Consider the following 25,713-nt stretch of genomic DNA (forward strand, 5'->3'; position numbering starts at 1 on the left):
AAACGGTATCCGCTGGGGCATCGGTGCACTTCTCTGGTGGGCAGGCCGTCAAGGCCTGGCCGCTTTAAATCTCGTGCTGGGTGGAGCCTTGAGCACTGTGGGCGGAGCCCGAGCGCGGTAGGCGGCTCCGGGAGAGGCCGCCAGGGGGCCTGTCGATGCACAATGGGGCGGGGCCTCAGAGCGCGGTAGGCGGAGCCTCGGGCGCGGCGGGTGGTGGGGCTGCGGGAGGTGCGAGGCCCCTTTAAGGCGCGGCCGGGGCGGGCCCTCCGGCGCGGCCCCTTTAAGGCTTGGCCTACGTGGCAGCCTCTGGATCCGCCGACGAGGAGCGAGGCCGGCCGCCGGGCACTTCCTGTGGAGGCCGCAGCGGGCGCGGGCGCCGAGGGGCCGAACGCCGAGCGAGCGAGTGAGCGAGCCGAGCCTCCCGCCGCCGCCGCCGCCGCCGCCATGGGCCAGAACGACCTGATGGGCACGGCCGAGGACTTCGCCGACCAGGTGCGGCCCGCGGGCGCGACCGGCCTCCCCTCGCGCGGCCCCCTCCCCCGGGTCCCGCCGCGTCCTCCGCCCCGCGCCTCGCGCTCCGCGGGGCCGCCGCCAAGCCCGCGCCGTGCCCGGCCCGCCCCAGCTCCGGCCGCCCCCCGGGGCACCCCCAGTCCTCCCGCGGCCCGCGCCGGCCCCCGCCCCCACCAGCCTGTCCCGGGCGGGCCTGCAGAGCGCGGGGTGTGAGCGCGCCGCCCCCCGAGAAGGCGGCCGCGGCCCGGGGCCTGGGGAGCGCCGGCCCCCCCAGCCCCCACCCCCGGCCGCCCGGGGGTCCCCGCTCGCTCCTCGACCCCGGCGCGCGGGAGGCGGGGTGGCCGCTCGGGTGCCGAGCCGGGCTCGGTCGGGCTGCAGGTCCGGGGTCCTCCTGGAGGAAAGGGGGCGCCCTGGCGTGCACCCCCAACGACATCAGGAAGCGCAGCGCTTTTTTCTTTCCTCTTTCCCAGATGGGTGGACGCCGTGGGGTCCCTTTGACCCCGCTGTTTCCTCCCTGGACTCTGCCCTGGGGCCGCGTTGAATGAGTCTCCCTATCTGTACACAGAGCTGGGAGGAGGGGCAGCCTCTCGTCTTCGCAGGTGTACAGGTGGCACCCGGAGATCAGGGGAGCCCTGGGGACAGGCAGGTGGAGTAGTGTACCGGTCAAGGTGTTGACCCTCCCCACCCGCGGGATGGACAGACTCTCATCCTGGGGGGGGGGGGCAGAGGACAGAGCTCCCCCCCCTTGTTCGATTCGCCTGGGGACTATTTCATCGTGCGTGTCCTTTTACTTCTACGACTATCCCGTTATGTTTACAGATGGACAGCCCTGATCCCTGCAGGCCGGTCCTGTCTGGCCTGGGTCCCATTCCTTTCTGTTCCCTTGATGGGAGGGTGTTGGCTTTGCCCGAGATCAAAGCAGCCAGGTTACTTTTTTTTTTATTTTTTAACTTTGATGGGACTGGTATCGAGTCATCATCCTCTGTGGCTGGGCTTCTTGGAAGGCTTGTATGTGACTTTTTTTTTTTTAATGAGTGTTTTCTGATCAGTTATCAGTGAACAAGATTTTCCACTGTTCCCTCCCCCCTCCCCGGGTGGCCTCATAATTGGGTTCTCAGTGCACCACTTTTCTGTGACCCAATATTTTAAAATAAAACCAGTTTTTTTGGAGGGGGAGGATGGGCATCCATCAGCCTGGAGAAATAGTCTTTCCTAAGGTCACGACTGTGTGTTTACGGACTCTACTTAAAAATTGTATCTCTCGCACAAAGAGTTCAGAGCAAAAGCTCTCAAGAACTGCGTAGGCCCCTTTTAGTCAGTTTTTACTGACATAATTGTAGTGACCCGGTTTTATTTCCAAGTAGCAGCAGCTCCCTAAGAAGATGGCTTCTTTTAGTGGAGGCAGCCGTGAGAGTTATGAACATTGGCTCTTGGGCCTGGAAATCCCTGGTTTTGTAAGTGAATTTCATCACCAAATCTAGATAAAATGTCCCTAGTCAGGCTGCTGCCAACTATCAGATGATACACTCTCCTATTGAAGAAAAGAGTTCTGACCCATTAACATAGTCCTTCCTTCTTCTCCTTCCCTGCATTTTGCTTGTTGTAAATGGAAGAAGCAGAACCCAGCCCAGAAAGGCCTGGAGGGGCACACAGGGCCGGCTGCCGGGGTGCTGTGGGAGGAAGGCCAGGCCTGCTCAGGCTCGTGGGCTGGGCCTGCCCAGTGCGCCGGCCTCAGGCTGTTGCCACACACAGCTGCTTCTAAGGCCCAGTGTCCCCTTCCGGCACACATGCAGGGGAGAGGCGTGCTGCCTAGAAACCAAAGTGGACAGGGCTGTGTCCGCACCGCAGGGCGGGCTCCTGCTGTCGGTGTGTCGGCACCAGGCCCACTGTGGTGATGGCAGAGGATGTCAGCAGACTCCTCCGTGTGGGCGGCATGCAGGGCAGAGGTCCTGGGGCTCTTCTGCCACAGGCAGGCTGGGCGCAGGAGGATGTGGCAGATAATAGGGGCACAACCAAAGTCACGGCTTCGTGTGGACAGATCTGGCCAAGCTGGGTGGCACTTGCGTTTTTTTTGTTTGTTTGTTTGTTTTAATTTATTTTTCTGAAGCTGGAAACGGGGAGAGACAGTCAGACTCCCGCATGCGCCCGACCGGGATCCACCCGGCACACCCACCAAGGGGCGACGCTCTGCCCCTCCGGGGCGTCGTTCTGTTGCGACCAGAGCCACTCTAGCGCCTGGGGCAGAGGCCAAGGAGCCATCCCCAGCGCCCGGGCCATCTTTGCTCCAATGGAGCCTCGCTGAGGGAGGGGAAGAGAGAGACAGAGAGGAAGGAGAGGGGGAGGGGTGGAGAAGCAGATGGGCGCTTCTCCTGTGTGCCCTGGCCGGGAATCGAACCCGGGACTTCTGCACGCCATGCCGATGCTCTACCACTGAGCCAACTGGCCAGGGCCGGCACTTGCGTTTTTAACATTTATCCAAGTCATAGTAAAACAAGGCTGTCCATAACAAAGGTGCGAGAGGCCAAGCTTTAAGATGAAAGGGATCTAATTTGAAGGAATGGGGAGATATTGAAGTCGGTGGTCAGATAATGTGACATACCAGTTTTTTCCTAACCTTGTCTTCAGAAAACAAAAACAAAAAGGAAGTGACAGGATTTGACCAGAAAGTCAGGCCTGCTGAGAGTGGACCCTAAAAGGCCCGTGCATCCTCTGGTAGTCATGACAGCAGTGCTGAGCCTGTAACTGCAGCAGCACGGGACCAGGTCCTCCGTACGAACCACCCGAGTCACCCTGTGGACGTGTGAGATTGGCTACAGTGTCTCCATCTCCTGAAGTGGAGAGGGAGGTTTGCCATGCTCAGCTTGAGTCCATGTCTTGGCACCCCAAGGCTGGGCGCCTTGCTGCTTGGCAGTTCTGTGACCTTTCCTTCAGGTCTGCAGAGGTGAGAGCACGGGGTAAGCGGTCTGCTTAGTTTCTGCTGGCAGGCTCCTCTCGAGCTGTGACTCTGGCATCAGGCCCCTTGTCCTGGGCAGCCAGGGACAGTGTCTTCCTGCTCCTAGGGGCCAGGTGCTGGAGAAAGTGCTGAGAATGCCCTCTGGGAGCTGGGCACTCGGTGGCCATCTGAGACCAGACCGGAAGGGCTGAGACTAACGAACTCAGCAGTCCAGACTGACGCCCTGCTCTGCACTGGTCCTCGCTGCCAGTGTGCAGAACGTAAGGCAGATCTCGTGGACACCCATAAACAGGAGCATTAGCCCTTAATAGGTTCTGCCTGACGGCTCATCACCAGGGTGACACTGCGCTGCATGGGGCCTCATCTCCGGTGTGGCCTTGGTGTTTTACCTGGATTTGCCATGACAGAGCCAGTCCTGGGAGCTGTCGCCCCCTCCCCCGGTGTTCCCCTTGGCATCTGGTCAAGTGTGGGGCAGTGAGGATGGCCTTATAGGACACTGACTGGGGCACAGTCGCAGGTGTTTGGGCTCTGCGTTGACAGTGTGTGGGTGGCCATGGGGTGTGGTGACTGGTGAGCTCTGAGCACTCCCCTCTTGCTCCTCTGCTGTCCGCCCCCCACCTCCCGCTGTCCTGCCTGCGCCATCAGGAGTGGGGAGAGGACAGGGGAGCTGACTCTTTCCTGCTCCCCTGTCTTAGGAGATTAGGAGAAGCCCCCGCAGCTCTTCTGGGGAGTGGGGTGGGACATGGGGAGACTGCGGTTAGTGAGTCTCCCCCAGAAGGTGGGGTGCAGCCATGTGCTCTTCTGTGTGGCTGCTCTCCTACAGTCAGGTAGGTTCTTTGTCACACGTGGTTTATTGGTAGAGAGCCAGGCCATCTCTCTAGCTTAGGACCAGTTGACACCTTCCTGGTCCTCTAAGTGTAGCATGAAGCCACAGAGCAGCACTCAGGGAAGCTGGCTGGGGTGTCCTGGGGTCACGGCGGATGTGCACGTGTGAGTCACCAAACTCCTGCCCCGCCTGACTCAGCCACGGAAAGTCACCTGGCCCCAGGTTCCGATTTTCAGGGATGTGCAGGCGTGTGGTGGCCGGCCTTGAGGGGCAGCCCCGTGCTCATCAGTAAGGAGGGCTGGGCCGCCTGTCCCTCCTCCTCAGAGTTCTCACCGGGAACTGCGGCCCGCTTTCCTTGGTTCCCTCCAGTCCTGCTCACAAACCGAAAGGGGTTTTTCTGCCTTGTGTGGGAGCTGCAAGTGGCTGTGTGACAAGATCGCTGTATTCCCAGAGTTACGACTCAGGCTGGGTATAATTATGTTTCTTAAATCCCCTTCAATCCTCTAAAATAACCCCTTGAAAATAAATCTCAGCTCCCCATTATGTCTGAAGTCACCCTGCTGTCACTGCTTGTGACCACGCTGGACTTGTGAGGGTCTGAGATTCCTGTGAAAGGCCCGGCCCCCGAGTGTGAGTGACTGGCCCTCTGCAGACTCTCCTCGCTGTGGGTCAGCCTCCAGCAGTCCTGTTGTGATTCCCTCTCATGACTCCCTCCCAGGAGTGGCCCCTGGCCCTCAGGCCTGTGTGCCTGCGTGTACTGGACGCAGGCCCAGGGTGAGCACCGACCAGGTGATGGCTGTCACCTGGGCTCTTGTCTGCTCTCCTGAGGGAACAATGGCTTTGTGATGCTGTCCAGAGTGGCATGGGATGAGTTTAGTGGCCAAGTCTGCACCATGGTGACCAAAACACATGCAGGAAATAATATCAAGATTGGGTCTGGTCTTGTTATTAGACAGTTTTTCCCTGCGCGTCCAGTCCAAACAGGCGCTCAGTGGAGAGTTGCTGGTTTCAAGGGCTCTGAATGGCCAGACTTACCAAGCACAGTCAGCCTCAACCTAGAGCACGCTCACATTGGAAATCAGCTGCATGCTTAGTCCAGAGCACAAATACCTGGCTCGTTGCAGTTTTTCCAGAGTAGAGATGTCTGTCTCCTCAGCACGTCTGCTCCACAAGGGAGGAGTGAATTACCTGTTTGAAGAGAAGGTTCTCTCCATTGCTCTTTAATCCTCTTGACCCAGACACTCAAATTAACTGTACAGACTCATTGCAGACTTCTAAACCCTGCCTCTGCCTTGCGGCCGGCTGAGCCGCCAGCATCAGACAGGCGCTCTCAGACCAAGCCGGGCGCTGGGCTTGTGTGCACCCCCTGGTGAGCGCCCACTGCGCGGGCTGGGTAGGGAGTGGCCCTCAGCTCCAGTGGGAGGCAGGTCAGAACACCTCCGATGGTCCCTGCTGTCTTTTGGGGTCACCCTTACCCTCCTCCGGGAGTCCCACCCTGTCTCCAGTCTCTCTGAGTCTAGCCCCACCATGCTTCTCCATAGGCGCCGACATCCAGGTGAGGCCAGGCCAGGCCAGGCCAGGTGAGGCCTGTCTGTCAGGGTTCTCTGTGGGGCCCTGGCACAAGGCCCTCGCATTAGGACCGAGGAGGGGCTGTTTATCTCCTCGGGGACAAGGGTGATTGCACCGTTGCTGGGCATTTCGAAAGCATTTGGACCGTGAGGCAGAAATGGAAGGGGTGTGGCATCAACCCCCCCTCCCCCTGCACGGGTTTACATGAAATGTACACATACCCTGTGTTTCTTCTCTACATGGGCCCATAGGAGTCCTCCATCACATGGGAGTACTAGGGACCCCTCTTAAACAAGGGCCTTTCTTTTTCTTTTTTCTCCTGCTTACTGAAGGTGGAACAAACCTTAGTAACCACTGGCCCAGCTGTCCTCACTCTGTGGAAGGGTAGCAGACACCCCTTTCCCCAGCCCAGTAACTCAGTTTGTCCACAGTCACACAGGGCACCGCTGTATCAGAGCGAGGTGGACACAGGTTCCCGTACCTGCTTGGCTGTCTCTTCCTGTGACTTCTGCCGCCGCTTCAGTGGGGGTGAAGGGCTGAGCAGACGTGTGCAGAGCCAACAGCTTGGGGCTCAGCCTCTGGAGTTGAAGAGAATGGACACCTGGCTTGTGGTCCCCTCTGTCCAGTGAGCCAGGCTTCTGTGCCCCCGAGCCAGAGCTGATGAACTGAATGACCAGAGCCTCATTAATGGCAGGGGACAGCTTGAGCAACTTTTCAAAATGCCAGCAGTTAAGTCACACTCTTGTGTGCCCCTTCCTCTACTCTCGCAGCAGGTTAGTCAGCCCTCACAAGGGCTGTGACGTGACTGTGACTGTCCCTTTGAGGGTCAGGCTCATGCGTGCCCTTTAGACTCCCGCTTGCTGACACCGCACTGGTGTGGGTGGGTCCCCGATCTTTCTCCCGAGTCCCTGCTGTGTTATCACGTACCCTAGGATTTCTGTCCCTCTGTATCAGCCTCACAGCTGGGGAGAGAAAGTGCACAGGGTACACCTGAGGACACTTGTACCTCGCTTTCTACTTGTCTTTGTCTCCTGGTCATGTCATAAATGGCATGGCTTGCACGGAGCAGGAGGAAATTATCAACGTATAAATCAGGGGTTAGGAACCTATGGCTCGCAGGCCAGATGTGGCTCTTTTGATGGCTGCATCTGGCTCGCAGACAAATCTTTAATAAAAAAAATAACGTTAAAAATATAAAACAACGGCCCTGGCCGGTTGGCTCAGCGGTAGAGCGTCGGCCTGGCGTGCGGGGGACCCGGGTTCGATTCCCGGCCAGGGCACATAGGAGAAGCGCCCATTTGCTTCTCCACCCCCACCCCCCTTCTTCCTCTCTGTCTCTCTCTTCCCCTCCCGCAGCCAAGGCTCCATTGGAGCAAAGATGGCCCGGGCGCTGGGGATGGCTCCTTGGCCTCTGCCCCAGGCGCTAGAGTGGCTCTGGTCGCGGCAGAGCGACGCCCCAGAGGGGCAGAGCATCGCCCCCTGGTGGGCAGAGCTTCGCCCTTGGTGGGCGTGCCGGGTGGATCCCGGTCGGGCGCATGCGGGAGTCTGACTGTCTCTCCCCGTTTCCAGCTTCAGAAAAATACAAAAAAAAAAAAAAAAAAAAAAATATATATATATATATATATATATATAAAACATTCTCATGTATTACAATCCATTCATTTCCTACCGCTCGTGTTCATGGTTGTGGGTGGCTGGAGCCAATCACAGCTGTCCTCCGGGACAACACCAAATTTTTATTGGATAATGCATAATGTACACGGGTCGTCGTATGGCTCTTACGGAATTACATTTTAAAATATGTAGCGTTCATGGCTCTCTCAGCCAAAAAGTTTCCTGAACCCTGGTATAAATCTTTGACATTAGCTAGTAATTTTACACACTTGAATTTCAGTGCTGAAATTGAAACAGCTGTCCATCCCGTTTGTTAGCATGTTTTTAATTTGCTTTGGCCCAGTCAGGCTTTTTTAAAAAACCCTGAGCTTTCTAACTATTACCTGTGCCAAGTTCAGGTGTTTACTCACAGCTGTGTGCGCACTCAGTTGCCCAAGCCTGATCTTGAGGCTCTTCCGGAGGGGAACTCTGTTAAGGGCTGGGAACTGCCTGGCCTCTCCTCTCCCTGCTTCAGAGGCGCTGGGCCATTGTGAACACATGAGCTCACTGTAGGCTGACAGCGAGGCCTTCTGGGCCCGGGACCCTGGCTGTACCCTAAGTGGACTGCTGTCTTGAGCGCGCTCAGCTTTCTTCCATCTGCAGGGGCCCTGAGCATCACGGGGCTGCTGGGCTAGGCCTGGGCTCAGCGTGACCAGCAGGCCCGGGCCAGGCCTCGGCCCAGCTCTGCGTGAGCCCCTCTCCCCTCCGGTTCTAATTCGCTGGTCCCTTGCCTGAGAATAGAGGCTCCGTCGTGTGGCAATTCTTGTTTGTCAGCTGTAGTTGCCACGCACACGCCTGCTGAGATAGAGGAAGTCAGAGAGGAGTGTCGCTGCACCGTGCGTCTGCGCCCAGCAGCCCGGACAGGGCTGTCTGTCTGTCTCTGGCCCGCAGGTTGCTGCACACCCACACCCACAGGGCACGCTGGGAGGAGGTGCTGAGAGTCCCACGCTCAGTGTCCAGGAAGCGCCAGGCTGGGTGGGGGCTAGGCCTGCCTCGGCCCCTCACCGAGGTGTCTGTGACCCGACAGTTCCTCCGCGTCACGAAGCAGTACCTCCCGCACGTGGCGCGCCTCTGCCTGATCAGCACGTTCCTGGAGGACGGCGTGCGCATGTGGTTCCAGTGGGGTGAGCAGCGGGACTACATCGACAGCACCTGGGGCTGCGGCTACCTGGTGGCCTCCTCCTTCGTGCTCCTCAACCTGCTGGGACAGCTGAGTAAGTGGCCGGCGGGCTCTCACTGACACCGGGGGTTCGGCCTGGGCTGATTGCTGGGGCTTTTGCTAAAGATACAGGACACCATCTCTGGGTTGAAGTTCCCGGAGCAGGAGATGTGAGTGAGCTGGGTGGGAATCCAGGTGAGCAGTGAGAATCCAGGTGTCTGGAGATAGATCGAGATGAGAGGGGAGGGAGAGAATGGGCTGGAATGCAGCTCACCTTGGCCTCAGGCCTTCCTTCTGCTCCTGAACTGGCTTCTGGTGGCAGCCTCTGCCCTGTACACATGGGACAGGACAGGGACTTGAACTGTGGGCCCGTCCTATGGTGCCACAGAGAGCCTTTGAGGGCCGTCGACTCAGAAGCTGGCCCGTTCTCTGCAAGTCAGCAGTCTAGATGACATGGGGGTGGGGGTTCATGTCTGTCCCTTATCCTCCCACAAGTTGATCTTTGCTTGGGGTAGGTCCTTGGGCTGCCACTGCACTGAGGGTCAGGTGAGGCAGCTAGTACTGTGGCAGTGTCTCCTCACCCAGGGCTCACCCAGAGCCCCTGCCTTACCTTTGCCTTTTTCCTTTCCAGCTGGCTGCATACTGGTGTTGAGCAGGAACTTTGTGCAGTACGCCTGCTTTGGACTCTTCGGAATCATAGCATTACAGGTAAACGGGGCGTGAGGTCGGGGTCTCACCCGGTAACCATAGCGCTATAGGTAAATGGTGTGAGGTCGGGGTCTCACCCGGTAACCATAGCGCTGCAGGTAAACGGCGTGAGGTCGGGGTCTCACCCGGTAACCATAGCGCTGCAGGTAAACGGGGCGTGAGGTCGGGGTCTCACCCGGTAACCATAGCGCTGCAGGTAAACGGGGTGTGAGGTCTGGGTCTCACCCGGTAACCATAGCACTGCAGGTAAATGGCATGAGGATAGACCTCTGTATATTTTTCTCTGGGACTCCTTTCTCCTCTGAGAAATGACTTGATTTTCCTCCAGGCAAACTCAGGAGAAGCAGTCAGCCACGGAAGGCTGGAGAGACTGGTGCCCTGAGTAGGTGCCAAGCCTGGGTCTCTACCTTTAGCCACTTTACTGAGTTTCCTTTGACAAGGGTATCAATCACAAGGTGGGCCGCAGTCAGGATACTAGTCCTGTTCCCATTTTATTCCCTGAAGAAGAAGACCCAGCTATTTAGATGCGGCCTCTCACACAGCCTTCCCGCCGGGAGCAGTGGCCTCGGCACGCCGTGTTCTCCGGGACACCTTGGGCACAGCTCTGCTTACACAGACCCAGGCCCCCCAGCGCGCTCTGGGACATGCTGAGCCCGCTCTTGACCTTGGAGCTGTGCTGGGAGCCCTCAAACGGTTTTTGTGTATCATATTCGAAAAATTGCCTGATAGCTATCAATTCTGTAGAAAAGAAGGTTGTTTGAAAGTGCTGACACTCGTGTTTCTCTGTCCTCTGTGCCCTCAGACGATTGCCTACAGCATCTTATGGGACTTGAAGTTTTTGATGAGGTACGTGTTCCGGTTGGAGAGGTCACTTTCCTTCCCTCGCACACCTAAACTTGGTGCTGTAACTATCCGTTAACATCTTGGAGTCAAGCTGATCTTAGACCCTGTGGTGGATGTTGGCGAAGCCTTCTCCACCCTCACCCCAGGCCCTAGAACACAAGTGAGACTGAAGTCACCTCTCCTGACGCTGGATTCCACAGGGGAGGGAGGGAGGGTCCCAGTGGAAATACTTGCTCACAGGGACCCAGCTGGTCAAGTACAGCTCTAAGGCCAGGACTAGGTTCCAAGTGTGCTCAGGTGACCCGGGCCTGTCTGGTGGCATGGACACAGCTGTGTCTTCAGTCACGTAAGGGTGTCCAGAGATAGAACTCGAGTCTGGGGTCCTGTGGACGTGCACCCTCTGGGCCTGCTTCATGTGCGGAAGGGGGCAATGAGGCCCCCCCTGGTGCTGGCCCGAGGTCCCCCGCCCGGTCTGGCGGCCCTGTGGAGCCTGAGCTTCAGCGATGAGCCTGGCGTTTTTATCCCTCAGGAACCTGGCCCTGGGAGGGGGCTTGTTGCTGCTCCTGGCGGAGTCCCGCTCTGAGGGGAAGAGCATGTTCGCGGGCGTCCCCACCATGCGCGAGAGCTCCCCTAAGCAGTACATGCAGCTTGGGGGCAGGGTCCTGCTGGTCCTGATGTTCATGACCCTCCTCCACTTTGATGCCAGCTTCTTCTCGGTAAGTTCTCCAGCCGGTTTGCCCAGCTTTGCGCTGCTGTGTACAGAGCCTAGCCACTGGAAGGAGCTGGTTTGAAGGAGGCAGACCTTTTGGTCCTATTGAAAAGAAACAAAGGCCCTGGCCGGTTGGCTCAGCGGTAGAGCGTCGGCCTGGCATGCAGGAGTCCCGGGTTCGATTTCCGGCCAGGGCACACAGGAGAAGCGCCCATCTGCTTCTCCACCCCTCCCCCTCTCCTTCCTCTCTGTCTCTCTCTTCCCCTCCCGCAGCCAAGGCTCCATTGGAGCAAAGATGGCCCGGGCGCTGAGGATGGCTCTGTGGCCTCTGCCTCAGGCGCTAGAATGGCTCTGGATGCAACAGAGCAACCGCCCCAGAGGGGCAGAGCATCACCCCCTGGTGGGCATGCCGGGTGGATCCCAGTCGGGCGCATGCGGGAGTCTGTCTGACTGCCTCCCCGTTTCCAGCTTTGGAAAAATGGAAAAAAAAGAAAAACGAAACAAAAAACTGTCAAATTCTTGTGTACCAAGAAGCTGCTTCTGAACAAATGAAGTCCAGAACCTCTGGCCTTGCTGGGGTCCTGGTGCCGGTTCCTCCCTCACCTTCCTCTCATCCTCTTCGTGCCGGCGCAGGGGCTGCAGAGTTGAGGAAAGTTCTGCCCTGGTCCCCAGGAGAATACAGAGCAGGTCTTTGTAGCTAAGTGTGCGCCCTGCTGGGCAGGGGCCCCCGGGCAAGGGACAGGGGGGACTGGTGCTCAGTAGCACCAGGGAATGTAGTTAGGGCAGCCCAGAGGTCCGGCAGGCTCAAACTTGAGCGGTCTTGGGAAATCCCAACCTGCCACGCTTCAAAGCACTTCATTTCCTGCCCCACGACACCTGTTCTCACCCCCACCTGTGACAGTCCCCAGCTGTTGATGGCCGTCTTGGCACAGCCCCAGTCCCAGGCACCTGGGCACATGATGCCTTTCTCCCTGCTCACATGCATTTAGACTCTCTTACCTTCCCACCTGCGCAGATCCTTCAGAACATCGTGGGCACAGCTCTGATGATCCTAGTGGCCATCGGCTTTAAAACCAAGCTGGCCGCCTTGACTCTTGTCGTTTGGCTGTTCGCCATCAACGTGTATTTCAACGCCTTCTGGACCATTCCCGTCTACAAGCCCATGCACGACTTCCTCAAGTACGACTTCTTCCAGACCATGTCAGTGATCGGAGGCTTGCTCCTGGTGGTGGCTCTGGGCCCCGGAGGCGTCTCCATGGACGAGAAGAAGAAAGAGTGGTAACAGACCCCTTCTCTGCCTGGCTAAGACCCGCGGCCGTCGAGGACTGGTTCGGGGTGGAGTCGACAGAACTGCCAGCGTTTCCGTGTCCTCGTCCTTCCCCTCCCTTGGTAAAGGCACAGATGTTTGAGAACTTTCTATGCAGACACCTGAAAATTCTGGCTAAATCTGCTCTGGGCCCACAACCTGCTGTCTGACCACTCAGAGCTGGCTGGACAGCATGTCCCTCCCCACGGCGAGGTCTCGGCCTCTTGGCATGAGGAGCTGGGTGGCTGTGGCCCGTCCCATTTTTGTTTCTCCTTTGGGGTGGTAGGGGCCTTTCAGCTGTACTGTGAGCAGATACATCTGTGTATCATTCAAAGCAGTCTCCCTCTTTATTTTTTTAAAGTTTACGTTTTTAGCTAAAACTACTAAATGATATTGGATGGTCCAGCCAAATATGAAACACTGTCAAATTCCCCGGTTTAAAATTGCGCCAGTGACTTTCTTTTTCTGCCTTGTGTTGTAATACTTTATAGGAACAGTGAAAATTCTTAGAGAAACCCAAACCCCAAAGAATGAGGCAGTATTAGAGAGGCCACTGTTCATGGTAAAGTCACTGATGAATGAGAACACCGGCCCGGACTGGTGCCGTTTATATGGGGTTATACCCGGGCAGCTCAGGTGGTTCAAGGTGGGGATGGAGACACCAGACGTCCTTGGGGAAGCCGCCGGCCTGCAGGGACCACAGGCCCACCCGCACATCTGTAGGTTGACCCAGAAGTTCCCATGTGACCTGCTGGGGAGGAGCAGCAGCCTCAGTGGGGCAGGTCAGTGACATGCCAGCTTGCAGACCAGTTACCTCACACAGCTGAACCTGGGCAGGCGGCCGCGGCCTGGCCCTTTGGCTTGAGGGCTTCTCCCAGGCTGTGCAGCCACAGCCTGTTTTAGGGAGGCTGTGGCTTGCCGATTGTCTACTTGCCATGCTGAATGCAGCCCAAATTACTTTTTACAATTTGTGATGCCTTACCGATTGGATCTGACTCCTGTGTTTAGTTTTCTAACACTGCCTTACACTGCATTTCTCTTCCTGGGGTGAGTGCCCCTTGCTGTTCACTCATCCACATCACAGCGAAGGCCACCAGGGGAGCTGGAACGTCTCAGTACCTCCCGTTGTTGTTCCTCCAGATCCTTTCGGGGCAGACCAACTTGACCAGGCTGACCAGACTCGGGACGAGGCCCGGAAGCCATCAGAACATGGCTTCAGGGCTTGGCTTTCTCTGGTCATTGGCTAGGTGTGCTAGGGCCAGTCCTGAGCCAGGCTCCACGCTTACCTTCCAGACCAGAGAGTGAGGGTAAGGTGGAGCCCCCCACCCCATGTCCCCGGTAAGCTTTGCAGGGAGTGGGGAGGCTGCCTTTTGTCCACTAGGTCTCAGAACTGTCCCTGGCTCTGCAGCCTACACCCCATCAGTGCCCCAGCCACAGTGGGGCCATACCAAGTGTTTAGACAAAGCCATGGCTGAAGGACAAGGCGCTTCTGTTCCCAGTCACTCAGATGCTCGCTACATGGAGGGTGTTTCTTAGGGGCTCAACCTCGCCGGTGGTCTCAGTCCTCCCCACCCCACCCCCACCCCCGTTCACATAGCATGACAGCTCCATGAATGGCACCTCAGCCACGACACGTCTCTGTGGCACTGCTTCCGGCTCAAGTGGGGCCTCCCCAGCCCTGTCTTGGGGACCCTTGTTTGTGGAGACAGATTAAGCCCAGGAGGCCAGGTGGTGTGGTGTCCCTGCTCACTGTCCTGCCGAAGGAGGTGGCTCCCGCCTCCGAAGCGGCTGCCTGGGCGGGGGGGCAGGTGTCTGCGGGGAGGAGCGAAAAGTCATCTACCGACTGGTTTTGGCAAAACAATTTCTGAAACATTTTTTGCTTTTTGTGAGAAATAGGTAATCTCATTTTATGCTGTATTTTATATCTTAGTTGTGTTTGAAAACGTTTTTGATTTTTGGAAACATCAGAATAAATCATGGCATTGTTGTATGCAGTGTGACCCTCGGGTGCTGTCCAGGTGGGCGGGGCCCCCGAGAAGCCACATTCGCACAGGCTTTTCCCTTCGGGTTCCCACCGTGTCCTGGGTGTGGGCGGGGCACAGGACCCTGACGCCTGTGGGAGCAGCCGGTGAGGAGCGGGTCCCCAATGAGGAGAGAGCCCTGGGCCACCCCAGTAGCTCGCAGGACACATGGTGGTGGCCGAAGGAATGTGGGGTGAAATACCCCAAGGAATCGGGAAGCTAAGGGGTTTTCTCCACCATCCCTTTTATTAACCCAACTGCTTAGAGGAGCTGAAACGCCTGGGTTTGCGGTGCTGGCTTCTGAGCTGCTGCTTGGACGAATTCAACTGCATCTGTGGCGGGAACAGACCCGGTCAGGTAGGAGGTGAAGGGGCAGGGCCAGGCTCCCCCCAGCCCAGACTGGTTCTAGCTGGAAACCTGGGGCGGCTCCACCCACCACTGCCCTGGGAGCCCCTGGACTCGTGGAAGAGCTCTTCAAGGGCAGCACTGGGAGCGCCCACGCACTGCAATGGAGACCTTGACCTCTTCCGGCCGGATCTACCACCAGGAACACAAGTCCTGCCCTAGGAGCCCCTGGACTCGTGGAAGAGCTCCTCAAGGGCAGCACTGGGAGCGCCCACGCACTGCAATGGAGACCTTGACCTCTTCCGGCCGGATCGACCACCAGGAACACAAGTCCTGCTCCGTCTAAGGGGAGGGCTGGTACCGGATCCCTCCTTCCGGTTCCTGCGGTCAGGCAGCATTTCCCGGGCAGCCGTGCCTCCGGCCAGGGGCCCTGAACCTGTTCTGAGCAGGAGCAAACCAGAAAGCCGCCCCGCGCACCAGGCAGCCTTGGCTCCTCGCGTACACACGTGTTCGCGTGGGGTGCTTATCTGTGAAAAGGGTTCTTTTTTCGTTTTTCTAAAGAAATGGAAAACTATGGCTAAGGAAGCTGCTTGCCATGTTAACAGACCTGGAGGTACCACTCACCTTCCTGCGTTTGAGGGCCAGCTCCTGGTCCACTTCCAACTCCTCTCTGTCCCTAGGGCCCTTTTCTCGGAGATGCCTTGGCTTCTCTTCCTCATCTGTCAAAAAGCTGGCAGTGTTGTCTCTGTGCTCAGTCCCTCCCAGGTCTTTCTGGGAGAACAGCTCGGCTGGAAGGAACAGGGATCAGCTGATGGAGGTTATGGCACCAGGGGCCTCAGGGGTCAAGCAGAGGGAGAAACAGGCCAGAGCCCACCCGCTGCTGGAAATGGACAGGACAACCATGGCCCAGACCCGCACGACAGGAGGGGGAGGGAACGCGGTCCCACTTACGTGGGTACAGGTCCACCATGCTGTCGTCACTCCTGCTCGGGGCCGTGCCATCATCATCGCTGGACTCGGGTTCCCAGAAGGCTCTCGGGCGCGGTGGCCTGTCGCTGTCCATCTGGTCCTCCCTCCTTCTCCTCTTGTGTAGGAGGCAGGCGGGCACGTACTCCACACCCTGCTTCTGACACTCTTCATCTGGGGACAGACCAGCACACTGCCTGTTTTGTGTGTCTCCGGTCCTTCGGGTCCCCACATCCCACCTGCCAGGTGCATGTCAGCAGTGGCCGGGGAATGCCACCAGTTCAGTTTCTCCCCTGGACAGGAGGGTCCAGCAGGGATGTGGCCGAGGGGCCAGAAGATGGTACAGGTCTACTGGACTGCGAGCCCAGCCTGAGCCCGCTGGACTCCTGGAAGCAGCAGCTGGGAAGGTGCAGGGCTGCGTGGGGCTCAGTGCACCTGACCTGGAAGCCGTGCCAGCCCCCCACCAGCAGACTGAAGCCCCCTTAGGCATGGTGGCTAGGAGACTGTCCTGACAGTGAGCTCAGTGGAAACTGGTTCCTCCATTGTAGACCTCTGGCCAGGGGCACAGAGGCGGGAATGCTTCTTCCACGGGAGGCCCTCACTGGAGTCACAGTGCCCCCTCCTGCACTGAGGACTCCGGGAGGCTGTCCCTCAGCACCAGGCTCTGCAGTCCAGTGCAGCTCCCTCAGGGCAGGCACTGGAGAGGGGCCGAGCTCTCACTGTCCTTCCCCCTGCAACTCCTGCCGTCGTTCATGGGGTGGACAAGCCCTGCTGTCTACCCCATGGGTTACTGCCCACTTCTAACCACCTCAGGACTCTATCCCCTTCTTCAACTCTGCCACCCACTCCACATTCCCGTGGTGGCTCTGTCGTGACCAGAACCTGCATGTCGTGTCTTCTCTGCACCCTTTGCCAGGTGCCCTCGCCACCATGCTGTGTGTCCTTGTCCTGCCTCAGCCCCACGGTTCAGCATCCCTTACTCTCTCCCCACCGGGAACCAGTCCCGCCCCCAGCTCCGTGCAGCCCACCCTGCTCATGATGAGAGGGTCGAGCCCCAGACCCCGCCCCTGCACAGGCTCGCAGGGCCCCAACAGCAGTGTGGAAAGCCAGCCTCCTCCACTGTTGCCCTCAGGTGAAGCCTGGGCATCATTCTGCGCTGGGAAGCTGCAAAGCCTTCGGCTTTCAGTCGTCAGACCCACCTGACTGCCCCTCCCTGGTCCTCCCTGCCCCGCTCCAGCCTGGCTCTGTCCCCACTAGGCCACTCAGCTGCCTTGGTCTCATCTCAAGGTCACTCTACTGTCTTGTCTCCCCTTTGATAACATTTACTAAGAGTCCACCATCTCCTCTTTGGCTGTCGTCTCCCCCTGACTCCGGGCCCTCCTCACCTTCCCGGGGCTCCTGGGCACACAGGCCCCAGCCTGTCTGTCCTCACCCGGCTCCGCAGACACAAACGGCATCTCTGTCAATGATGCGCACTGATGAGAGCTGGTCCACAGCCACCCTCCCTGACGCACTTCCCATTTATTGTATTTGTGTGTGTGTGTGACAGAGACAGAGAGAGGGACAGACAGGCAGGCAGGGAGAGAGATGAGAAGCATCAATTCCTCATTACTGCTCCTTAGTCTCCTTAGTTGTTCATTGATTGCTTTCTCATGTGTGCCTTGACTGCGGGCCTTCAGCAGACCGAGTAACCCCTTGCTCGAGCCAGCGACCTTGGGCTGAAGCTGGTGAGCCTTGCTCAAACCACATGAGCCCGCGCTCAAAGCTGGCGACCTCGGGATTTCGAATATGGGTCCTCCGCTTCCCAGTCCGATGCTCGATCCACTGCTGCACCGCCTGGTCAGGCCACACCTCCTATTTAAAGTCTCACATTTCCTTTCTTATCTCCCCCTAACGCCTAGCATTCAGACTCCACTCTAACTTGACAATGCCGTCCATCTGTCACTCGCCAGTTCTCAAGCCAGGAACCCGGGAACTGGTCAGTTCCTTCCTGTTCCTTCCTCAGCTAGCAGTTTACCCACCAAATAGTTCGTACCTGGGGACCCAACTGGGAAGCCCAGCCACCATCTTCACCTGGATGACTGCACAGTCACCCACTTGTCCCCTCTTCCACTCCTACCCACCCTACCCCTCTCCTCCTCTGAGGAACAAGGAACGAGAAACGGTGATGCTGAAACACACTAGCCTGTGCTTTAACCCTTTTGTTGCATACCATTTGCGCATGCTCCTGACCGCAGCTGACAACGCCCTCCAAGACCCTCCCAGGGGTAGTCAAACTTTATAAAAACCGCCCACTTTTGCAGTGCTGGTCAACCTAGTTCCTACCGCCCAATAGTGGGCATTCCAGCTTTCATGGTGGGCCAATCGCGGCACCGTTTGGTTGCTCTGCTGCCACCCACGATGAAAGCTGAAATGCCCACTAGTAGGCGGCAGGGACTAGGTTGACCAGCACTGCAAAAGTGGGCGGTTTTTATAAAAAGTTTGATGACCCCTGTAAGGTGCAGGGTGGCACAATGAAGGCATGTCGGTCAGAAACTCCCAGAGCCCAAAGTGGACTTGGCCTGGACCCTGTCCTCTCCCACTCTACATGTCCCCCCGCCTTGGCCTGAAGCCTTTCCCAGGCCCCCTGGGGGAGCAGACAGGCCCTCCTGGCTCCCCTGCACAGTCCCTTCACAGCACTCATCGCAACCTGCAGGCCCTCCAATAACACTGTTTCATTTTAATGTTGATCCGATGGTGCAGAAATTCTGGACCAGTTAATATGCTGGTAAGACCGACTTCGTTATAAGTCATTTCATTTCAAGTTGCGGATCCTACCAAGACGTTAAGGGATGACATACTGCATTGGGCAGCCTGCTTAGATTGCCAGAGTGACCGAGATGTCACTGCTGCCCTCTAGGGGTGCTCATCATGGGGGACGGCAGGCATGTACCCAAGTATCTGTGTCTCAGGCAGGCTGTGTCCCCGCTTCACTTACATTTATGCAGAGCTTTCTGGTAGCGCCGGCCCCGAGTATGCCTCAGCACGTGCTCTGGGGACTTGTTGATGTGCCGCAGGGTGAGTTTGCAGAACAGCTGGTGCCTAAGGGCCAGGGAGACCTCGGTTTGCCGGGACAGAATCACCCTCGGAGCAAACAAGCCCAACTCACAGCTCCAGGACTCCCACGGGCATCCCAGGTCTCCTCATTTCTGGGCAGCTGAGCACCCAGCCGGAAGGGGACGGGGATTCGGAGCCTGCCGCCTAGCAGCGGCCAGCGCCCGACAGGAATTGTCCGAGCCCCTTAGCAGTCCCAGACCGCTCCCGCCCCCGCCCACGTACGGGTTCTTGGTGCTGGGCACGATGTGCGGCTCGAACAACGCGTAGTCGAAGTCCGGGTTGGCTCGGACCAGCCGCCGGTACTTCTTGCCGCTGGTGTAGACCTGGAGCTCAGGCAGGCGGCAGGGCAGCTCGTGACCCGTCAGGGCACACCTCACCTACCAGCGGGAAGGTGGGGCGGTCAGAGGGGGTCTCGGGGGTAGTGGTGGGGGGTCCGGAGGCTGTCAGGGAGGCAGGGCGGTCAGAGAGGGTCTCGGGGGCAGTGGGGGGGAGTCCGGAGGCCATCAGGGAGGCAGGGTGGTCAGAGGGGGTCTCGGGGGCAGTGGGGGGGTGTCCGGAGGCCATCAGGGAGGCAGGGTGGTCAGAGGGGGTCTCGGGGGCAGTGGGGGGGTGTCCGGAGGCTGTCAGGGAGGCAGGGCGGTCAGAGGGGGTCTCGGGGGCAGTGGAGGGGGTCCGGAGGCCATCAGGGAGGCAGGGCGGTCAGAGGGGGTCTCGGGGGCAGTGTGGGGGGATCCCGGAGGCCATTAGGGAGGCAGGGCGGTCAGAGGCGGTCTCGGGGCAGTGTGGGGTCCCGGAGGCAGTCAGGGGCCCCGGCCCCACGCACCTTGCAGGTGCCGGGCTCCAGCCGTAGGCTCGGGTGCTCGCGCAGGAAGGTCTGCACCTGGGCCGGCAGCTCGCTCATGGCTGCGCAGCTCGCGGAGCAGAAAGCCCGGCGCGCTTAAACCACGTGGGGCGGGGCTTCGCGCTGCCCCGGAAGCAAACGCCGCGGGACCCCCGGAAGCAAACGCCGCGGGACCCCCGGAGGCACCCGCGGGGCGATGGCGGCGGCGCGGTGGCTGGGACAGGTGCTGCGCGCGGCGGGCGCGCGGCCGGTGAGCGGGGCGGGGCGCGGGGCGCGGGGCGGCTGAGCGGGCGGGGGACGGGCCTGCACCCCGCGGCGGACGAGCTCAGCCAGCCCCTCGCGTCTCTGCAGGCCTCAGCCCGCGCGGTCTGGAGGAGCGTCCTTGCGGTCCCCCCGCGCGCAGGTGAGGACTCGTCCAGGTGTAACTTAGTTACCTGGGAAAGGCCGCCTTGCCTTCCACGGTAGAGGCCCGTGGGCGCGGACATGAGCTCTGATCCCTTTTATTAGACTCCCTGCCTCTTAATGGAGCCTTGGGTGCAGGGCACTCCCGTGTTACGCGGCCGAAGACGTTGAGTAACTAGCCGACGTCTCATCCGCCTAACGAGGGGCCAGCCTGGTTATTGCAGGAACCAAAGGAGGACAAAAACGCACAATTTGATGAAGGAAGTAGGATGTAGTAAAGCCGGCGGAGTACGCGGGGCTTGTAGCTCCAAAACACGGGCTCCCCGAAGTTGACTTTCTTACAGGTTATATACCTTGACAGTATCTAAGCAATGGGCATGTGATTTCTTTAAGGTTTCCCAGGACTCAAGGAGAGAGGAGGGAGGGTTTCAGAGGGGTAAACAAGGGGGAAGCGGTTTCCAGATCACTGGCCATAGTTACACACAGATCTTGCTGTTCTTGTTTTGTGTTGTAACTATGGGATATAGATAATTTATCACTGGCTGACTCCGTTACCCCAGCTGGCTCCTTTCCCTTGTATTTTCGTTTCTTCCTTCTAAGCCAAGAAGGGGCCTGCCCCTCCTTCCACATGGTGTCTGGGATCCTAAAGGGAAGCAGTCTCATCAGCCATTCGCATGTTTCCAGTGGACAGCAGTGCTGTGCACACACGAAGGGTACTTTGTAGGCCTCCCTGCCCGCCCAGGAAGCCCATGATGCTTCCTGTGATGAGACTCACTTCTGAGAGTTTACATGCACATTCTGTGCACATTGTTCCATCTCAGAATTTATGAGCAATGCAAAAGTAGAGCTGGCCCTGGCCGGTTTGCTCAGTGGGTAGAGCGTTCACCCGAGTATGGATGTCCGGGGTTCGAGTCCCAGTCAGGGCACCCCCTTCTCTCCCTTTCCCTTTCTCTGAGCTCCAGGGGCCCTTTCGCCTCTGTAACGTGTTTCCTGAGCATAGGCTCACTTCTACTATCTTTGTAACTGTCTAAATAAACTTTCTTTTATAATTTGGAGGGGGTTAGAAAAGCAAAGCTGTTAAGAGAGCTCTGTAAAGCACTGTCCTGAGTTCATATCACGTTTCCCTCAAACCATTGTAGCCAAGACTTGTGCATCTTAGTGCAGTGGAATACATCTCTGCATACTCCTGCATAAAAGGGGTTAGGAGCGGTCATGGTTGGTGGCCGAGCCAAGACTAAGCGCTGGGCCTCATTCAGTAAACATCCCCTGAGTGCCATGTGGCTGGGCACTGCTTTAGGAGCTGGGCTGGACACAGGTGCTGCTAGCTGGCTCCTGACCACAGGCTGCGGGCTGATCCCTGTGCCTTTGCCACCTGCTCTCAGGCAATATTGGTGGAGTCTTCAGGGGCTTCCGACTCCATGCCAGTGTTGTAAAACTTCCTAGGGCTGACCTGGAAGCCAAGCAGGGGGGGCAGTTCTGCAGCAGAAGCACCTGCCACAAAAGTGGAAGATGACTCCTTTCTCCAGTGGTTCCTGCTTCTCATTCCTGTGACTGCCTTTGGCCTGGGGACATGGCAGGTAAAGACTGGCCTCCAGCTCTCGTGTCTCTGAGCCCTTGGCCCCTGCTGCCATCTGCTTGGGCTTACACTGTTTCCATAGGTCCAGCGTCGGAAGTGGAAGCTGAAGCTGATCGCAGAGCTGGAGTCTCGAGTGATGGCCGAGCCCATCCCTCTGCCAGCAGAGTGAGTGTGGTGCTGCTGGCCTGGGGCCAGGCTCACTGGAGGGCAGCAGTGGGGGCCTGCGGGCTTTTTCTTGTCCTCTGGGGCTGCTTGCTGACACAGTTGCCCTTGGGAAGCTGCCTGAAGTCCATAGAAAAATCTGGGCTCCACCCTGGTTTCAGGTCCGGTGTACCTGAAGGCCCCCACATGCTGCTGATGGCGCCCTAAAGCAGTAATTCTTAGCTGGTGGCTAAGGGCAGGCCTCGTCATGTCCTGACTTGAGTGGTATTTTGAAGTGCCCTGAATGATGCTACTCCCCTCATTTCAAAGCCCTGTCCTAGAGGGACAGCTGTATGCAACAAAGCTTTCTACAGTGTGTCCGTGAAATGGTGCGCTTTTGACCGGTCACAGGAAAGCAACAAAAGATGATAGAAATGTGAAATCTGCACCAAATAAAAGGAAAACCGCCTGACCTGTGGTGGCGCAGTGGGATAAAGCGTCAACCTGGAACACTGAGGTTGCCGGTTCGAAACCTTGGGCTTGCCTGGTCAAGGCACATATGGGAGTTGATGCTTCCTGCTCCTCCCCCTTCTCTCTCTCTCTTTCTCTCTCACTCCTCTCTCTAAAAATCAATAAATAAAATTTAAAAAAAAAAAAAAAGGAAAACCCTCCCAGTTTCTATAGGATGATGTGGCAGCATGTGCGCATGCGCAGATGATGACGTAACACCGTGTATACAGCGGAGCAGCCCACAGCCATGCCAGTCGAGATGTGGATGGTACAGAGGAAAGTTCAGTGTGTTCTGTGGCTCACTAAATTCGAATCCGTGACCAAAGTGCAATGTGAATATCGGTGCGTTTATAACGAAGTGCCACCACATAGGAATAACATTACTCGGTAGGATAAGCAATTGAAGGAAACCGGCAGTTTGGTGGAGAAACTCGTTCTGGTAGGCCATCAATCAGTGACGAGTCTGTAGAGGCTATATGGGATAGCTACCTAAGGAGCCCTAAAAACTGCATGAGCCCACGTCGAACTGCACTGAATAGGTATGAAAGTGGGAGAGTTTTCCTTTTATTTAGTGCACATTTCACATTTCTATCGTCTTTTGTTGCTTTCCTGTGACCAGTCAAAAGTGCACCATGACTTTATGGACACACTGTATTTGGGCGCAAAAGGGTGCTTGCAGATGGGGTCTTAGCCCACTCAGATGACCGAGTCCATGCAGGAGTCCACATTGTTAGCTTCTCTTCAAAGTGCGGACTGTTTGGCAGCACTGATCCGTTCCCACTTGACATCAGAGGGACCAGCGTCCCCCTCAGTGGGCACTCCCTGCGCCCTAGCTGTCCCCCCACTGTGCCCAGGCATTGCCTACAGTACCTCTCGTGCCACGGGCTTTCTAGTTTGCAGCCCAAAAGGGGTCATCTTCCTCCCAAACCGTGCATGGCCTCAGGTCCCTGTCCCTCTCCTATGTAGCCCAATGGAGCTGAGAAATCTGGAGTACAGGCCAGTGCAGGTCAGGGGACACTTTGACCACTCCAAGGAGCTGTATATGATGCCACGGACCATGGTGGACCCGGCCCGAGAGGCCCGGGAGGCTGGCCAGCTCTCCTCCTCAGTCCGCAGCGGCGCCTACGTCGTCACCCCTTTCCACTGCACTGACCTGGGGTGAGTAGACATGCAGGGAGCGAACGGGCCTGGCAGCTGTGGTCAGGGCAGTCCACTTCCATCTTTCCTCCTCAACCCCAGCCCCAGGGAGACCCTGGGAACCAACTATACCTGACAGGTTCAGTTGAATAGTTGGAAATTTTTGACATTAAGCCAATTCACTTATTTCATTTTTTAAACCAAGACATTTCTGATTACTACACAACTCCTGTATGTTGAGGTCTGAAAGGGCAGGAGAGGAACTGTCCAGTGGCCAACTCCTGGATGGCATGGCGAGAAGGGGCAGGCTTCCCAAGAACTACCTGGGCCACCTGACGGGACGGGAGAGCACTCGGGGAAGGGTGTGCTGGGAGGGACTACGCAGAGCAGCTTCCCAAATGTTCAAGTACAGGTGAAACCCTGGCTCTCCTGTCAAGCTCTGCTTCCCAGTCTCTTAGGTCTGGGATGAGCCGCGCAGGTCTGTAACAGGCTGCCCCTTGTGGCTTCCCGGGCAAGGAGGGGAGACTGGGGGCAGGTGCACAGGCAGCTGTTCCAGGAACTGCTCAAGGGAGAAAGCGTTGTTTGAACGCAGACCCTGGTGGAAGAGACGGCACAGGAGGTGGCTGTTAAGGTTGGTTACCCTTCCAGGGGTTGGTGGCTCTTACCAATCAAGACAGCCTTTCGGGCATTGGAGGCACTCCTCCAGCTGGTCTCCATCGAGTCGTTTAAACCCTTCCCTGAGACCCAAGTTGTTCCTTAAGATGCTAGAGCAGCCTGACCAGGCGGTGGCACAGTGGATAGAGTGTCGGACTGGGACACAGAGGACCCAGGTTCGAGACCCCGAGGTCGCCAGCTTGAACACGGGCTCATCTGGCTTGAGCAAAAGCTCACCAGCTTGAACCCAAGGTTGCTGGCTCGAGCAAAGGGTTACTCGGTCTGCTGAAGGCCCGCGGTCAAGGCACGTATGAGAAAGCAATCAATGAACAACTAAGGTGTCGCAACGAAAAACTGATGATTGATGCTTCTCATCTCTCTCCGTTCCTGTCTGTCCCTATCTATCCCTCTCACTGACTGTCTGTAAAAAACAAACAAACAAAAAAAAATGCTAGAGCAGACATTAGGAAGATCTTGATTCAAAACCCCTTCCCCACCTGAAACCACATACTTTCATTACTCAAGAATCACCATCCTGGTAAACAGAGGGTTTGTCCCCAGGAAGAAAGTGAACCCCAACACCCGGCAAAAAGGCCAGGTAAGAGTGGGAGCTCATCCCTCAGTTGAGCGGGAATCAGGATTCTCCACGCTGTGCCCTGAGGATCTCTCATGTCCTTTTAGATCGAAGGAGAAGTGAACCTGGTTGGGACGGTGAGGCTGACAGAAACCAGGAAGCCTTTTGTTCCAGAGAACAATCCAGAAAGGAACCACTGGCATTACCGGGACCTGGAGGCCATGGCCCAGTTCGCAGGCACAGAGCCCATTTTCATCGATGCAGACTTCAGTATGTTGTGACCGCCTCGATGAAGGGCCCTTAGTCAATTCTGGTTTGCATTCTAGTGTGTTGGGAGAAGGGGTGACATTGGGGAGCTGGTCAGTTACAGGTCCTATTGACCGAACTTGAAATTGCACAGCTGTGGGAAAAGGGCTAGCTAGAAAAGCTCCAGGGAAACAGCTGGCCAAGTGGCCAGAGAGCCAGGCACCAGGAAGTGGTGACAGATTAGAACCGAGCCCACCGTCTCCACAGAGAGCACAGTCCCCGGAGGACCCATCGGAGGGCAGACCAGAGTCACCCTGAGAAACGAGCACCTGCAGTACATCCTCACCTGGTGAGTCCCCACCCCGAGACCAGATCTCTTGCCCCCTCCCCTTCAGAACCTGTTCTATGGACTGTCTTTTAACTGCAGGTATGGGCTTTGTGCGGCCACGTCATACCTGTGGATTAAGAAATTCCTACGTCGAACTCCTGGCACATGACAAGATTAACTAGTGTAGCCCTGTCCTGGCAAGTCACTGAGTAAACATCTTGAGAATTTGGTTTTGTGCTGGCCTGTGTACTATATTGGTATAAACCAGGGGTCCCCAAACTGCGGCCCCTGCCGCACTTCTGGAAGGAGCACTTCTTTCATGGGTGGTCAGTGAGAGCAGCATAGTTCCCATTGAAATACTGGTCAGTCGCCTGACCTGTGGTGGCACAGTGGATAGTGTTGACCTGAATGCTGAGGTTGCCGGTTCAAAACCCTGGGCCTGCCCGGTCAAGGCATATATGGAAGTTGATGCTTCCTGCCTCCCCCCTTCTTTCTCTCTCCCTCCTCTAAAATGAATAAATTAAAAAAAAAAAAAGTGAAAAAAAAAATACTGGTCAGTTTGTTGATTTAAATTTACTTGTTCTTTATTTTAAATATTGCATTTGTTCCCGTTTTGTTTTTTTACTTTTAAATATGTGCA

General features: G+C 57.2%; 3 protein-coding genes across 5 annotated transcripts; 2 read left to right on the plus strand and 1 right to left on the minus strand.

Annotated features, from left to right (window-relative positions):
• The first annotated feature begins 295 nt into the window (after nt 1-295).
• Nucleotides 296-14,226, plus strand: SURF4 (surfeit 4). Its single transcript, XM_066366839.1, has 6 exons — nt 296-492; nt 8,539-8,725; nt 9,302-9,378; nt 10,181-10,224; nt 10,751-10,937; nt 11,946-14,226. The coding sequence occupies exons 1-6, from the start codon at nt 445-447 to the stop codon at nt 12,210-12,212; spliced, it is 810 nt and encodes a 269-aa protein (XP_066222936.1). The 5' UTR covers nt 296-444; the 3' UTR covers nt 12,213-14,226.
• SURF2 (surfeit 2) lies at nt 8,741-19,672 on the minus strand. Of its 3 annotated transcripts, XM_066366826.1 has the most exons (7): nt 19,488-19,672; nt 18,887-19,041; nt 18,546-18,649; nt 15,554-15,742; nt 15,227-15,390; nt 14,690-15,038; nt 12,123-14,589 (listed from the first exon to the last, which is right to left on the minus strand). In XM_066366826.1, the coding sequence occupies exons 1-7, from the start codon at nt 19,563-19,565 to the stop codon at nt 14,519-14,521; spliced, it is 1,110 nt and encodes a 369-aa protein (XP_066222923.1). In that variant the 5' UTR covers nt 19,566-19,672; the 3' UTR covers nt 12,123-14,518. The 3 variants fall into 3 exon arrangements, with proteins under 3 accessions (XP_066222924.1, XP_066222923.1, XP_066222925.1); XM_066366827.1 differs by lacking the exons at nt 12,123-14,589; nt 14,690-15,038 and adding an exon at nt 8,741-8,888; XM_066366828.1 differs by lacking the exon at nt 14,690-15,038.
• SURF1 (SURF1 cytochrome c oxidase assembly factor) lies at nt 19,662-25,303 on the plus strand. Its single transcript, XM_066366836.1, has 9 exons — nt 19,662-19,755; nt 19,857-19,908; nt 21,351-21,484; nt 21,566-21,648; nt 23,101-23,292; nt 24,451-24,523; nt 24,607-24,769; nt 25,013-25,094; nt 25,173-25,303. The coding sequence occupies exons 1-9, from the start codon at nt 19,702-19,704 to the stop codon at nt 25,240-25,242; spliced, it is 903 nt and encodes a 300-aa protein (XP_066222933.1). The 5' UTR covers nt 19,662-19,701; the 3' UTR covers nt 25,243-25,303.
• The last annotated feature ends 410 nt before the right edge of the window (nt 25,304-25,713 follow it).

The sequence above is a fragment of the Saccopteryx leptura genome, chromosome 2, assembly GCF_036850995.1.
Source record: "Saccopteryx leptura isolate mSacLep1 chromosome 2, mSacLep1_pri_phased_curated, whole genome shotgun sequence".
NCBI classification, from domain to species: Eukaryota; Metazoa; Chordata; class Mammalia; order Chiroptera; family Emballonuridae; genus Saccopteryx; species Saccopteryx leptura.